The sequence below is a fragment of the Ursus americanus genome, chromosome 25, assembly GCF_024610735.1.
Source record: "Ursus americanus isolate L20-20 chromosome 25, mUrsAme1.1.p, whole genome shotgun sequence".
In the NCBI taxonomy this organism is placed as follows: Eukaryota; Metazoa; Chordata; class Mammalia; order Carnivora; family Ursidae; genus Ursus; species Ursus americanus.
In genome coordinates, this window is record NC_142151.1 from 43,959,831 (window position 1) to 43,974,675 (window position 14,845).

The 14,845-nt window shown below is 52.0% G+C and overlaps 1 protein-coding gene across 1 annotated transcript; it reads left to right on the top strand.

Moving 5' to 3' along the window:
- Nucleotides 1-219: 219 nt before the first annotated feature.
- Nucleotides 220-9,583, top strand: SOAT2 (sterol O-acyltransferase 2). Its single transcript, XM_045800771.2, has 15 exons — nt 220-305; nt 771-826; nt 1,326-1,462; nt 1,813-1,872; nt 2,199-2,306; nt 3,792-4,068; nt 4,490-4,559; nt 5,195-5,279; nt 5,747-5,792; nt 6,000-6,129; nt 7,041-7,138; nt 7,560-7,658; nt 8,174-8,309; nt 8,793-8,938; nt 9,135-9,583. The coding sequence occupies exons 1-15, from the start codon at nt 230-232 to the stop codon at nt 9,183-9,185; spliced, it is 1,575 nt and encodes a 524-aa protein (XP_045656727.1). The 5' UTR covers nt 220-229; the 3' UTR covers nt 9,186-9,583.
- Nucleotides 9,584-14,845: the final 5,262 nt, after the last annotated feature.

Below are 14,845 nucleotides of genomic sequence, written 5' to 3' on the forward strand. Positions count from 1 at the left end.
GGGGGTGGCGACCATCCCTGGGACAGCCAGCAGAGCCGAGCCTGGAGCTGAGAAGCGTTACCCTCTGGACCAGATAACCTGCAGGGCTCCTGGAGGTTCCCTCCCCCTGAAAGGACTTTAGTCTTTGGAGCTGTCCGAGAAGCTGAGTGAGATAAGAGCTCGGCAGGCTGCAGGGGAGGGAGGGAGGGAACACTTCACAGCCACCCGCTGCCCAGTCCAGACTCCCATCATGGAGCCAAAGGCGGCCCGATTGCGGCGGGGAGAAGGGCCGAGAGGAGAGCAAGAGGACCGACGCTCAGGAGAAGGTGAACTACCCTCTGGGGGTGCAGAGAGCTCAGCGGGGCTGGAGGTGGGGATGCACTGTTGAGAGGGGGCTCCTGCTGTCTTGGGAGGCTAGGGAAGGCAGCCGCTGCCTCTGCCCCTCACTGCCCAGCCGAGAGAGGGAAGTGAAAAGAGATCAGAGCTGGGGCCTTGTCCTATCTCGTGGACTCTTTCACCACCACCACCCCCCACCCCCCCAGGGTGAATGGAGTGGCTTCCTTTTTCCCAGGTAATGTCATTAGGCTCCCAGTGGCCTCCTCACCCCCTGCAAAAATAACTTCCCCTTCTGATCGCCCCACAATGATCTTAGATACTCCACTGGTTGGGGGCGGGGAGGCTGCTGAGCAGACAGAAAGCATTTCCTGAACAGAGGATGTTTCTGGGTCTGTCCGAGTTGGCAGAACCCTAAATTCTCCCCCTTGGGTATGCCCTTTGACCCTTCCTCCTAGGAAACGCTGAGAAGGACAGAGGCGTGGACTTGGTGCAATGGACCCGGCATATGGAGGTGAGGGAGGTTAGAGGTCAAGATGGACAGGTCTTGGAGTGGAGGGCAGCAGGGACAAGGACCAGCTTGGTGATAAAGACAGTTTGTTCTTGGGCTCAAACCCCTCAGATCAGGTGAGAGCTAAGGGATAAGATGGAGGGGTTTGAAGTACAGGTCAGCAAGGCAGGGGCCAAAAGTCAGCCAGTGAACAGTCTTCTATTGGTGGGACTAAGGGTCAGGAGAGGAAGGCTGGGGGAGAGGAAGAAGAGAGTAGGGTCGCAGATGACCAGGTGGTCGGCATCCAGAGCCTGGCACTGGAAGTGGCTTTCCTTGGTCCTCACTGCTGCTCTGGGCAGCCAGAGAGAAATAAATCTGGGGGGAACCCCTGGGCCGGAGGCGTGCCTGTTCCTGGCACTTAGCGAGGTCCCTGACACACAGAGGAGCTCAGGAAATCCACGGTGAATGACACATGGCTGACTGGACGGAGAGCCAGCCGGCCCTGCCCTGCTTTGTCCTGCAGGCTGTGAAGACACAGCTCTTGGAGCAAGCTCAGGGACCGCTGCTGGAGCTGCTGGACCGGGCCATGTGGGAGGCCGTGCAATCCTACCCACCACAGGGGGGACCTCTGCCCTCCGTTCCTCCAGACTCCTCAAGCAAGTGCGCGTCCGCGGATCCAGGGGCTGGGCTCCTGTAGCGGCCTCCTCCACTGGGAGGATTATGAGCCCTAAATATCGTGTCACCCATTCTTTGCCAGCACGGGCATGACCCCAACTTCAGCCTTCTCTCTTTTCCCCTTATTGCTTCTGCCTGCCTGACCCTGACCTCCACCTCCAGGCCTTGTTCTGCCCTGGCCCTGACCTTCCACCTGGTCCTGCCCTCTGGCCCTCACCCTGACCTTCCTCTGCTCCTGCCCTTGGCTGCCAAGTATTCATCTTTCTGCAAGGCTCTGCCCTCGGCTCAGGGCCTTCTTAATTGGGTCCTGACCCAGAACAACTATCTTCATTCAGGGCCCGGGAGCCATCCCTGGGGAAACGGAAAATGTTCGTCATCCGAAAGTCCCTGCTTGAGTAAGCCCACAGCAAGGACGGGGGACGGGAGGAAAAGAAAGAGCTTTGGCTGGGGGCCCAGGACCCCTCAATTTTAACCCTCGGGTTCTAGGTGTTTGGAGGGAAGACCTGGAGAGGGTTTCTCAAGTTCATTTTCCCCCTTTGCCCTGGGCGTGATTGTGGAAGCGAGGCCACCAGGATGAGAAGTCCCAGCCACGTCCCAGCCACGTCCCAGCCCTTAGTTGCAAGTTCCCAATCGCCAGTCCCCACCCCACATGGGTATTGTGCCTGAGCTGGCCCCGCGACCCTGCGGACCCCCCAGCCCGACACCGGCCCTGTCCCCGCAGCGAGCTGATGGAGGTGCCGCATTTCCGCACCATCTACCACATGTTCATCGCCGGCCTGTGCGTCTTCATCATCAGCACCCTGGCCATCGACCTCATTGACGAGGGCAGGTAGGTCCCCCCACCTGGGGCAGGCCCACAGATCAGACCCCCTGGGTCCCCAGTGTTCCACTTGCCGTTGGCCTGAGCGCGCACAGCCTCCATCCCCCACACTTTGATCCTTTGATTCTTGGACACACATGAACTTTGCCTCCAACAATCTTCCCACCGAAAACACACTCTCGGACTTCTTCCTTCCACAGTCTTGGATGGCCCTTGGTCTGACCTCCCGGGTCAGCCACTCTGGGGACATTCTGTGTCCCGCTCAAATACTTCTCAGTAGGAGCCTTGCCCTGAGGCAGACGCACGTGAGCACGCAGGCCCACGTCACACCGCACCGGTCACACCGCACGGCTCGCCCACACTCCCTCCGAAGTCAGCACTGTTCAATCCAAGTACCCTTCGTTGAGCTCCTCCCAAGTACCCGCCCTGGGGGCCAGACCCCGTCCCTGTCTGTGAGGCACTCCCAGCCTTGTGGGGAGCCCAGATATGCCCACAGGCATCCCCCCCACAGAGCACCCCCACGCTGGGGATGAGTCCAGAGGGCTGCAGAGCCCGGGGGGCGGGGTTCTGTATTTTCACAGCCCCCACCGCACCCTAAGTACGGTTTAGGAAGCAGTGAAAAGAAGAGGACCCAGGATCCGTGGGTTCAGCAACTGTATTTCCTTCTGGTAAAATTGTTGTTAATCGTATGAGTAGTAGAAGGATCAAATCTCAGGAAAAAGTTCAAATACACGTAAAAGTGACGGTCCTTGCTGACCACTCCGCCAACCCCAGACCGCTGTCAGAGCTAACATTTTCCACAGTTTCGAGAGTTTCCCTCCAGAACATTCTCCATGTGTTCGCCTCCACAAGTACGGAAGAACCAAGAAGGTATCTGTTGTGAGGCGTCACGTACTTAAACTTCTGGTACTTACTGCTCTGTTTTTACTCCTTAGCAACTTATCTTCCTAGCTCAGAGATGTTTCCAGGTCAGCCCACTGTTCCTAACAACTGCAGCCTAGAGGTCCCAGCTTTTGGTCCTTTACTCCTGGACATTTAGGTGGTTTCCAGTTTTTCCCCGTTACAAAGCATACACTCCAAACATAAGCAAATAAAACACCCAGCGACCTGCTTTCTACTAACTACCCTCACAGCGACACACACTCCAAAAGGACCAGCTAACGGAAATCAAGGCTAAGCTCTGAGTACCTCGTACTCTAAGAACCTGTGGCTACAATGTTCTGAGCCCTCCTGCAACACCGTAGGATTCAGAGGGTTCTAAAGGTCATTTGTAAGCAAACCCACCCCCTGATGGAGTCTTTTCCTGCAACATCCTGTGCTAGGAGTTCAGGACCCCAGAGGTGCCATCTGGAACACCCTCACATATGAGGCCCTGGTAACTTCCACAAAATACCTCAGTTTGAGCTATTTTATTCCAAGAGCTCTGACTGCAGAGGGAGGGGACAAAGATGGGCCACACACGTGTCTCCTTTGTTTTTCCCTCTCCACTCCAAGGCTGATGCTGGAGTTTGACCTACTGATCTTCAGCTTTGGACAGCTGCCCTTGGCGCTGATGACGTGGGTCCCCATGTTCCTGTCCACTCTGCTGGTGCCCTACCAGGCCCTGCGGCTGTGGGCGAGGCCCCGGGCTGCAGGGGCCTGGACGCTGGGGGTGGGCCTAGGTTGCGCGCTGCTGGCCGCCCACACCGCCGTGCTCTGCGTCCTGCCGGTCCACGTGGCCCTGAAGTATCAGCTCCCGCCCGCCTCGCGCTGTGTCCTAGTCTTCGAGCAGGTGATGGGCGAGCCGAGGCTGGGGCGGGGCTCCTGTGGGGGAGGGCGCTTGAGGCTAAGGCACTGGTAGGGGCGGAGCTAGTTCCTAGGGGCGGAGTCCGGCGCCAAGGATTTAAGCGCACCAGCTGGCTCCGAGGAAATTTGTGGCTTCGCAAATATCATCGGACTTCGCAAGGAGTCACGGGGGCTGGTTGGCTGGCTGGAGGCTCCGCCCTGCCCATTCCTGTACCCCTTTACCCTTGACTCATCCCAGCAGCTACCTGTTAGGCTGTAAGACTGTCCGACAGAAAGATAAAGTATGGGCTTTGACCTTGCAGATTTTGCAGTCCGCCTGCCTCTCTTCCGTAACCGAGCCCACAGAGATGTTAAGTGATTCGCTCAAAGCCACACAGCAACGTAACCTCCCTTCCCTTCCATCTCAGGTCAGGTTCCTGATGAAGAGCTACTCCTTCCTGAGAGAGGCTGTGCCTGGAACCCTTTGTGCCAGAGTAGGTGAGGCCTTGGGCTGGCCCTGCTGTGAATTCAGTCCCTTTGGCCGGTTGAGTGAAGTCAGCGGTTGCAGGATTCTCATAAAAGCTGTGGCTTCCTAAGCCTGTGTTGCCCCCAGGGCAGAACTCTGGCCTCCAACTGGACTCTGCAGGCCTTAGTCATTAGGATTCTCAGGTCCGCCTCTGAGATATGGCACCTCTGTTACCCAGGACTTCTGACACTTTCCAATTTCCAGGCCTAGCCTGGAAAGACCCAGGATATGAGAGCCTTATATTGGGAAGTCAGAACAGAAGGAGAGAAAGAATGTGTGGTGGAACTTGTGCGTGCCAAATGGAACGCTGACCAAGCAGGTCCTGTACCAGAAAGTAGGGTGCCTGGAATGAGAGCAAAAGAAGGGTGTCAAAGAGCAGTTTCCACTCCTGCCTAGTTTCACTTTCCCCACCACACCTCCAGACCCAGTATCCAGCCCCTCACCCATCCCCTGAACCCCTGTCCTATCCGGCCCTCCACCCCCTAGTCCCAGCCCCTCCCCAGGCTCCCCTGAACCCCTGTCCTATCCGGCCCTCCACCCCCAACCCCCACCCCTCACCCCCGCTCCCTTCCCCCTTCACTGATGGAGCCCTCTCACTCCTCCCCAGGTGAGGGCACGCAGGCCCCCAGTTTCTCCAGTTACCTCTACTTCCTCTTCTGCCCCACGCTAATCTACAGGAAGACTTACCCCAGGTAAGACCCTGCACCTCTTTCTCAAATGCCCACGCCCATCAGGGACCTTGCCCTTCTATTTTCCTTTCTCTGAGGTCTTTAGCCGCACCCCAGACACTGGCCACTTTCTCAGGAAGCATCCCATAATTAAAATGGGAAATAAGTGGCAGGTAGCTTCCCCCTTCTCCTTTGCACAGCCATGGTGACACGAGAGTGACCAAGGACTGCCCCAGTTTTAGTACTGACAATCCTCCACCCTGGGAAGCACATCAGTCTGGAGCAAACTCCTGATGGTCAGTCACTTTAGTTGACATTCGAGCTAAAAACTCATTTGCCATGTCTATTATGGAAGGTCCAAAGTGTTCGAGACCCTTACCTCCCCAGATAATCCTCCCAGGCCTGAGCAACCGAGGGAGCTTCGGAGAGAGGGCCTGTGCCCCAGCGGGCAGGGAACAAAACAAAACATATTATCCCCATTGCTGCTGCAGGACACCCAGCGTCAGGTGGAATTATGTGGCCAAGAACTTTGCCCAGGTCAGAAGATGGGGCAGAAGGGTGGACTCGTGGTGGCTGAGGGGGCATTTCTGGGAGTGGGGAAGGGGGAGCCTGGGGAGGGGGTCCGAGGGTGGTGCTAAGGTAAGAGGAGGCAGGTGCTGGGCCAGAATCCAATTCCAGAGCGAGGGGGCAGCTGCTCGTGACCCTCTCAAAGTGATGTGACCCCCCCCCCCCCGCACACCCCAGGCGCTGGGCTGCGTGCTGTATGCCTGTTTCATCCTGAGCCGCCTCTGCGTTCCCGTCTTTGCCAACATGAGCCGGGAGCCCTTCAGTACCCGAGCTCTGGTGCTTTCTATCATGCATGCCACGTTGCCAGGTATAACCAGCGAAGACAGGGCCAGGGAGGGCTGCGCTCGGGGGGGAAGGCTTCCTAGTAGGGGACTCCCGTCCTCCCCTCCCTCATGTGGCCCCTCCCATCATTGCTCACTTCAGATGACCGCTCCACTCTCTCTTTCCACATTGGCCTCCTCATCTGTCTCCTCACCCCTTCAATCTTTCCTCTCCCGCCTGCCCCTGAAGCTGCTGCCCAAATGAACGTCCCTCCTCCAGGTCAATCTTTCCCCACCCTGCTTCAAAAACTCCAGCGATTCCCCGTTGCTGGCCTCTCCAGATAAGATTTGACCCCTTGGCCTGGCATTCAAGGTCCCTTCCCAGGCAGCCCCTCCTATCTTCTCATCCTGCCACAAGCCCCGCAAGTTCCTTGAAAGACGTGCACTTTCGTGACTCCTGGCCTTTGCTCATACTGGTCCCTCAGCTTAGACTACCCTTTCCCCATTTTCCAGCCATGAAATCCAGTCCCTTTTTGGAGCCCTATGACTGCAATTCTTCCTCCTCCGGGAAGCCTTTCAGTTTTATCCATCAATCCCCATGACCCATCCCTTGCTCTGCACTCCCGGGCACATCAATGGCCATCATGCCTAACTCCCGGCACGTTTGACCTTGATGCGTGGTTGGACATGTCACTGTCCCTATCTCTGTCTGTCTGTCTCTCTCTCCAACCACTCTGTGAACTCCTGATGCTCAGGGGCTCTGAGATTTATCTGTGCCTCCCCAACATCTGGCGAGGCTCATGAGCAGCTGGATGGATTAATGAATGCATGAATTAGTGAGTGACTCATAAATGGTTGGCAGGAGTTGGGGCCCTGGTTGCTGAGGAGGGCCCCTCAGAGCTTCCCAGGGGATCCGGGTGGGCCCGTCTGACCTACAGCCCTTGTCCCCCCGCACCAGGCATCTTCATGCTGCTACTCATCTTCTTTGCCTTCCTCCACTGCTGGCTCAACGCCTTCGCAGAGATGCTACGATTCGGAGACAGAATGTTCTACCGGGTGGGGCCTGGACCTGGCCACTTGGGCGCTGGATGCAGGGAGGGCTGGGGAGTGATCTGGGGGGGGTGGCTCCATGGGGTGTCACCTCCGCGGTGCTGTCAATCTCCCACATGAGAAAGTGCTCCTGGTTGTGGTTCCAATGCCACCCCTCCGCCTCCTGACCAGCCAGGGCTAACTGCTTTCGTGTGCGTGGTACTTTGGAATCATCCTCTCCTGAGACGGGGTAAAGGAGGGAGTGCAGGGTCGCTGGTCCTGAAGAGGCAGCTGGGAGAGTGCCTGCTGTCTCTCTTCTGCCGGGGCCAGCCCCCCGTGGAACACTGGGACAGGGGGCAGGAAGCAAGGGGGAGCAGCTGGGGCCTGGGAAGAGTCAGGACCGTGATGCTCACCTCCTTCCCCCAACCCTGACCCCACTCTTCCCCAGGACTGGTGGAACTCGACGTCCTTCTCCAACTACTACCGGACGTGGAACGTGGTGGTCCATGACTGGCTGTATAGCTACGTCTATCAAGACGGGCTCTGGGTATGGGCTTGGCAGACCCCCTCAGCTCCCACAGTTAATGGGGCCTCTCCAGGACATTCTCCTTCCCTCTGTCTGCACCATCCACCTTTTCCAGACCTAGGGGTCCCCTTGACTTCCATCTACCCCCTTCTACCCAACCCAGTGGGCAGAAAATCCTCCTAGAATCTAACTTCCTTCCTTATCCTCAACTCCACCCCGCCATGGAGCATGTCTCCCCTCCTTGGCCTTCTAAGGAACATGAATATAGCGACTCTCAGTTACCAAGACTTTCCGCATACGTAGTCTGCACATCACCCCTCAGAAGTAGTTATTATTATATCCCCTTTTAAAGATTGTACGTAAGGCCCGAAGAGCCAGTAAAATGCTCTTAAATGAGACATTTAAGAGACTTCAGACTCCAAATCCCATATTCTTTCCATTGTACCATACCCTCTCTCGGCTTCCTAAAGGAGGGGGCTCTTTGTGGAGGAGTCTTGGGGAGACTCATTCCACCCTCCTCCCCCCACCCCTGCCAGCTCCTCGGTGGCCGGGCTCGAGGGGCCGCCATGCTGGGTGTGTTCCTGGTGTCTGCCGTGGTCCATGAGTACATCTTCTGCTTTGTCCTGGGATTCTTCTACCCCGTCATGCTGATCCTCTTCTTCGTCATTGGAGGTGAGCTGGGCCTCTGTGTGCCACGGGAGGGGGAGCCATCCAGAGGGAGGAGGCCTGGGGTCCTGCTCCTGGAGATTCCAGACTGACAGGGGAGGCCACATACCGTTCTGGGGGGAGGCATGAAAGTTGGGGTGGGAAAGAACTTGGGAACAGGGAGGGAGGGAGCAGGGGGTCTCCGGGGGGGATGTGGGAGAAGATTCCTGGCTGGAGAGGAGCGTCTGAGCGGGGCACACACAGAGGGAGACAAAGGGGAGAACTGGCATGAGGCTGGAAGGTTTAGTAGAAGATCCAGGATCCGATGTATAAACCGAGGGTCCAGCTTTCGCACGAGCTACTGAGACCTCTATGGGTTTCTGGAGCTGGGTTCAAGATCCTGCCCAACGGTGCCTTCCTGTTCCTTCTCTCCCCGGTGCCCTGGGATGGGAGGGCAGCCAGGGAGACGAGGGATCTGGACTCGGAGCAACAACTTTCCTCCGGCATCAGGGCTGATGAACTTCATGATGCATGACCGGCACACCGGCCCCGCATGGAACGTGCTGATGTGGACCATGCTCTTTCTGGGCCAGGGCATCCAGGTCAGCCTGTACTGCCAGGAATGGTACGCTCGGCGACACTGCCCCCTACCCCAGGTAAGGGACCACGACCCTCACTCAGCTCCCCATCCAGAAGGACACACCTCCCCTCCCCAATAGCCAGCCCCCTTTTGTTGCCCAATTCAACAGCCGTGATCAGGGCCCAGGGCCTGGTTTGGGGGCTTCCGTGCCTTGGATGTGTAGGGTGGGCACAGGAGGGAACTCATGCACGATTCACCTCTCTCTGGCATAGACAACCTTCTGGGGGCTGGTGACACCTCGATCTTGGTCCTGCCATTCCTAGAGGTCAGAGCACCCTCACTGCCCAGCTGATACCACCAAGTTCTCCTCTGCCTGCAAAGCCCGGGCCCAGGGGGCCTCTCCCTGCATTCCCAGATCTAGCTCTGAGTCAGGGGGCCTGGCAGGCATGACCCCACCAGGGACTCCAGGGGCTGAGATCTGTGGAACTGGAGGGCAGCCGAGCACAGACTCAGAATGTGGTGGCTCTGAGCCGCCAGCCCCCTAGATCACCACAGAGCCCCCTCCTCCCTCATGACTGTCCAGACTTGGGGAGACGTGAGGATCTTACAGATTTGGTGAATGCAGGGTGAGCTAGAGAAGCCGGGGCCGCCAAGGTCTGAGAAGGGGTTGGCTCGCTTTTTGTACTGCTTCCACTACGATAATAAACTGTGTCTCTTTTTATTCATTCATTCGTTTATTCCTTCATTCCTTATTCGTTGAAGACCCACTTTTGACAGGCATGCCTGAAGAGCTGTGTCTGCAGAGGCGAGGCTGTGTGGTGGGAGGGGCTGAGAGTCTTGGATGCCATTCATTGCCTTGTTGATGCCAACTGCTCCCCAAAACCCAACCTCACCTTCCCTTCCACCTCTACTCCTTCTTCAACTCGCATTTCCACGCCCCTTCATCCTTTTGCTCCCAGCAACCTCTGGCATATTTTGGGGAGGGCCCACAGCAGGCCTCCACTTCCCCGCAGACCCAGGAGAGGAAGTGTCTGTACAGACCTGAAGTAATTATTTTAACTTCCTGAGCCCCAGTTTCCACTGCTCTAAAGTAGACCTTAAAATGAAGAGTGTCCTGACTGTACGGGTTCAGGAGGTCAAAATATTCGTGTTCAGCACCATTCCAGAAATCAGACTGTGCAGTCACTCTGAGGAGAGGATCGTTTCTGTCCTCCGTACATGGTCCCCACCGCACCTGGTGCTGGGAAGACATCCAGATCAGCAAACTTTGGGGGAACTTAGCCCCGGGCGACAGAGGACCAAACAAACCAGGGCCTCTAAGAGAGGGATTGGTACTTCTTTTTTTTTTTTTATAAGAATCTTTTAAAAAATTATTTATTTGTGCGAGAGAGAGAGAGAGAGGGAGGGAGAGACGGTGCACAAGCAGGGGGAGGGGCAGAGGGAGAAGCAGGCTCCCGGTGGAGCAGGGATCCTGGATCCTGGGATCATGACCTGAGCCAACGACAGAAGCTTAACCGACGGAGCCACGCAGGCGCCCGTACTTCTTTTTTTTTTTTTTTTTTGAACGTGTGGACAGCACGTACGGATATCTTTCCATGTCAGTAATATGGATCTCTTTCATCACTTTTAATTACCGTGTGGCATTGCATTGCATGTATATACTAGAATTTATTTAAGTAATTACATACATTTCAATTGTTTCCAGTATTTTGCTCTTATAAACAATTCTAGGATGAACTTCCTCGTGTATATACACACGTCTTTGTGCGTTGTCCTACGGGAATTTTCTAGAAGCAGAGTTACTGGAACATTGGGCGGTATTACTCTAAATTTTGTATGCATTGCCCAACTTCCCTCTGGAAGGTTTAAGTGAATTTAGGTTGTATGATATCGCCCATTGCCCAGCCCCCTTGCCGATACAGGGTTTTGTCAACTTACTTATTTTTGCCAATCTGATAAGCAGAAAACTATGTCTGTTATCTTCATTTCGCATTATGGTCAGTGCCTTAAAAATTGAATCTATTTTCCTGTATGTACCAACAATTTTTATTCACTATTTGATTGATTGCTTGATTTTTAAGAACAGTTTCAGGTTCACAGCAAAACTGATCAAAGACACAGAGATGCCCCATATACCTCCCGCCCCCACACATGCACAGCCTCTCCCATTCGCAGCATCGGCCACCGGAGTGCTACGCTTGTTACAGCGAATGAACCCGCACTGACACATCATTCTCACCCACGGGCCGTAATTTAGGGCTCCCTCCTGGTGTGGAACAGTCTATGGATTTGGACAAACTCATCATTTTTATTTTTCTGATTTTTTCTAGCTTTAGCGAGGTATTATTAAAGTATGTAGTTGAAGGGGCGCCTGGGTGGCTCAGTCAGTAAGGCAGCTGCCTTCAGCTCGGGTCATGATCCCGGGGTCCTGGGATCGAGTCCCGCATTGGGCTCCTTACTCAGTGGGGAGCCTGCTTCTCCCTCTGCCTGCTGCTCCCCCTGCTTGTGCTCTCTCTCTCTCTCTCTGACAAATAAATAAATAAAATCTTTTAAAAAATAAAATAAAATATGTAGTTTAAGGCGTACCATGTGATGAGTGGATATATGTATATGTTGCAAAATGATTACCACGAAAATGTTAGTTCACACCTCCATCCTCTCACAGAATTACGTGTGTGTGGTGATAACATTTAAGATCTTCTCTCTTAATAACTTTCAAGTGTATAACACAGTAGTAAGTATAGTCACCATGCTGTGCATTAGGTCCGTAGAACGCATTCCTCTCATCGCTGCGAGTTACCGGTTGTCCGTCCCCACCTCCATCCCACCATCCCCCGGCCATCACTGATCTACTTTCTGTCATGTCAGATTCGTTTGCATTTTCTAGAATTTTACATAAACGGAATATAGAGTATGTACTCTTTTCTCTCCAGCTTCTTTCATTGAGCATAATTATTTTTAGATTTATTCACGTTATTCCATTCGTTGTTTTTTCTTACTGAGGAGTAGTCCATTGTGACATCATTGGTTTATCCATTTAGCCATCCATGAACATTTGTGTTGTTTTCAAATAAAGCCATTACAAACGAAGCTGCTGGAACACTTACGTAAGTCTGTGTGAATATACACTTTCATTTTGGGGGGCTAAGTACCTAGGGGTAGAATGTCTGAATCACAAGGTAGGTGTATCTTTAACTTTTGAAGAAACTGCCAAATTGTCTTTCAAGGTGGTTGAACCGTAATACACATGCCTACCAGAGGTTTATGAAAGTTCCAGTTGTTCCACATTCTTGTCAACACTTGGTATGGTCAGTCTTTTTCATTTTAGCCATTCTAACAGGTCGGCAGGAGTATCTCACTTTGGTTTTCCTTTCTGTTTCTACAATGACCACAGAGGCTAAGCATCTTTCCATGTGCTCATTCATCACCAGCATATATTCTTTGGCAAAGTGTCTGTTCAAACCTTTTGCTCCTTCTTAAATTGGGTGTTGGGTTTTTATTATTACTTTTGAGAGTTCTTTATATATTCTGGATACAAGTCCTTGAACGGATAGGTGATCTGCAAATATTTTCTGCCAGTCTGTGCCTTGTCTTTTTGTATCCTTAACAGTTTCTTCCACAGAGCAGAAGATTTTAATTTTAATGAAATCCAATTTATCAGGGTTTGTTTGTGTTTTTCGTTTTCTAGAGCATAGTTTGGGTGTGGTATCTAAAAAATCTTTGCCCAACTTGAAGTCCCAAAGATGTTCTTCTACGTTTTGTTCTAGAAGTTTCATAGATTTTGGTTTTACATTCAGCAGTGTGATTTCTTTTGAGCTAAGTTTTGTATATCATGTGAACTATATGTTAAGTTTCATCTGTGTGTGTGTGTGTGTCCAATGGTTCTAGTACCATCTGTTGAAAAGGCTACCCTTCCTCCACTGAATTGTCTTTGCAACTGTAGATCTATTTCTGAACTTTCTATTCTGTCCCACTGATTTTTTGTCTTGGTCTTTCTTTATGCCAACGCCATACTGTCTTGATTACAGCAGCTTTTTAATAAGTCTTGAAAACATGCAGTGTAAGTCTTCCAACCTTGATCTTTTTCGAAGTTGTTTTGCCTATTTGAGGTCTTTTGAATTGCCATATAAATTTTAGAACGAGCTTGTGAATGTCCCAAAAAAGAGAGAGAGAGAGAGAGAGAGAGAGAAAAGTCTGCTGGGATTCTGATTGGGGATTGCACATTGCATCTATACATGGATTTGTATAGGACTGGCACCTTAAAATGGAGTCTCTGTGCCCAATAGCACTGTATATCTCTCTCGTATTCAAGTCTTAGTCTCTGGTTTATCGCAGCAACATTTCACAGTTTTAAGCACACAGAATTTGTGCATCTTATGTCAGATTTGTCTCTCAGTATTTCATATGTTTTAATGCTATTGTTTTCTTTTTTTTTTAAGATTTTATTTATTTATTTGACAGAGATAGAGACAGCCAGCGAGAGAGGAAACACAAGCAGGGGGAGTGGGAGAGGAAGAAGCAGGCTCATAGCGGAGGAGCCTGATGTGGGGCTCGATCCCATAACGCCGGGATCACGCCCTGAGCCGAAGGCAGATGCTTAACCGCTGTGCCACCCAGGCGCCCCTAATGCTATTGTTTTCTTAATTTCAATTTCTGACTGTTCATTGCTAGCATACTGAAATCAACTGATCTTTGTATATACAAATCCACTGATTTATGTCTTGTTTTGAATTAATTACGACCCCCAAAATGGAATGAATGGCACATTTGATTTCCTCGTGTTCTGTATCGTATCTTACATTGTATCGTATGTTCTTTCTTCATTCCATAGCAGGTTGCTGCTGTTCATTCCATTTCCTCTGCTCCCTTCTTGTTTTGGAGGTTCAAATATACTTTTCCAGTCCCTTGATACTTACCTGCCTTCCCCGCACTGACAATCCAATACTTACTTCTTTTTTTTTTAAAGATTTTATTTATTTATTCGACAGAGATAGAAACAGCCAGCGAGAGAGGGAACACAAGCAGGGGAGTGGGAGAGGAAGAAGCAGGCTCATAGCGGAGGAGCCTGATGTGGGGCTCGATCCCATAACGCCGGGATCACGCCCTGAGCCGAAGGCAGACGCTTAACCGCTGTGCCACCCAGGCGCCCCCCAATACTTACTTCTTAAACATCATTTTTAAATATACCAATTATTTCTTCCATTAAGATGTTCTATTTTCCTGCCACTTCTACCCCATCAAGAGAGACCTTCAGAATACTTTGTCTGATCTCTCTTACTCTGCTTCCCATCCCTAGGTGTGGCTGAGAGAGCACAGTACTTAGGGTCCTAGATATAATTAGGTGTCTGTCCAGCTCCATGAACATTTAACAGCATGATATTTGGCCAAGTGTCCTGCTCACTGCAGGTTTTTCCTCCCCTCGTCTTCCTCTAATTTGACTTCTCTGTTCCCTGAGTTTTTTGAGTATTTTCCTCAGGTGCGATAGGAGATTAATATACTCTTTCTAGCTCTAAATATCTTTCTTTTGCTCTGACAGGTGGAAGCTTTCCCAGCTGGGGATGAAGTCCCTGGGCAGCTGGTCCTTTTCTCTCACTGTCCCCACGTTTAGCTTCGAGTACTGCAGATGAAGAATCCCGGGTCAAGTTGATGCGTTTCCCTTTGTACAGAAATTGCTCTTTCTGTCTAGAAACTTGAAAATGTTTTTCTTTAATCTTGGAATTCAGGAGTTTCGTGCTTAGATGTCTGTCTTTTCTTTTCTTTCTTTTCTTTCCTTTTTTGTGTCTTCCTGTGCTCTTTCGGTCTGCAAGCTGAGATCTTTCTTTCAAGTCACTGAAGTCTTCTTCTATTTTTAAATTATTGCCTCTCTTCCATCTATGCCTTTTCGTTCTCTTGGAGCTAATACATTTGAATGTTAGGACTACTGGAACTATTCTCCAAGTCTCATATTTTCCTTGTTATTTCCATCTCTTTGTATTATTTGCTC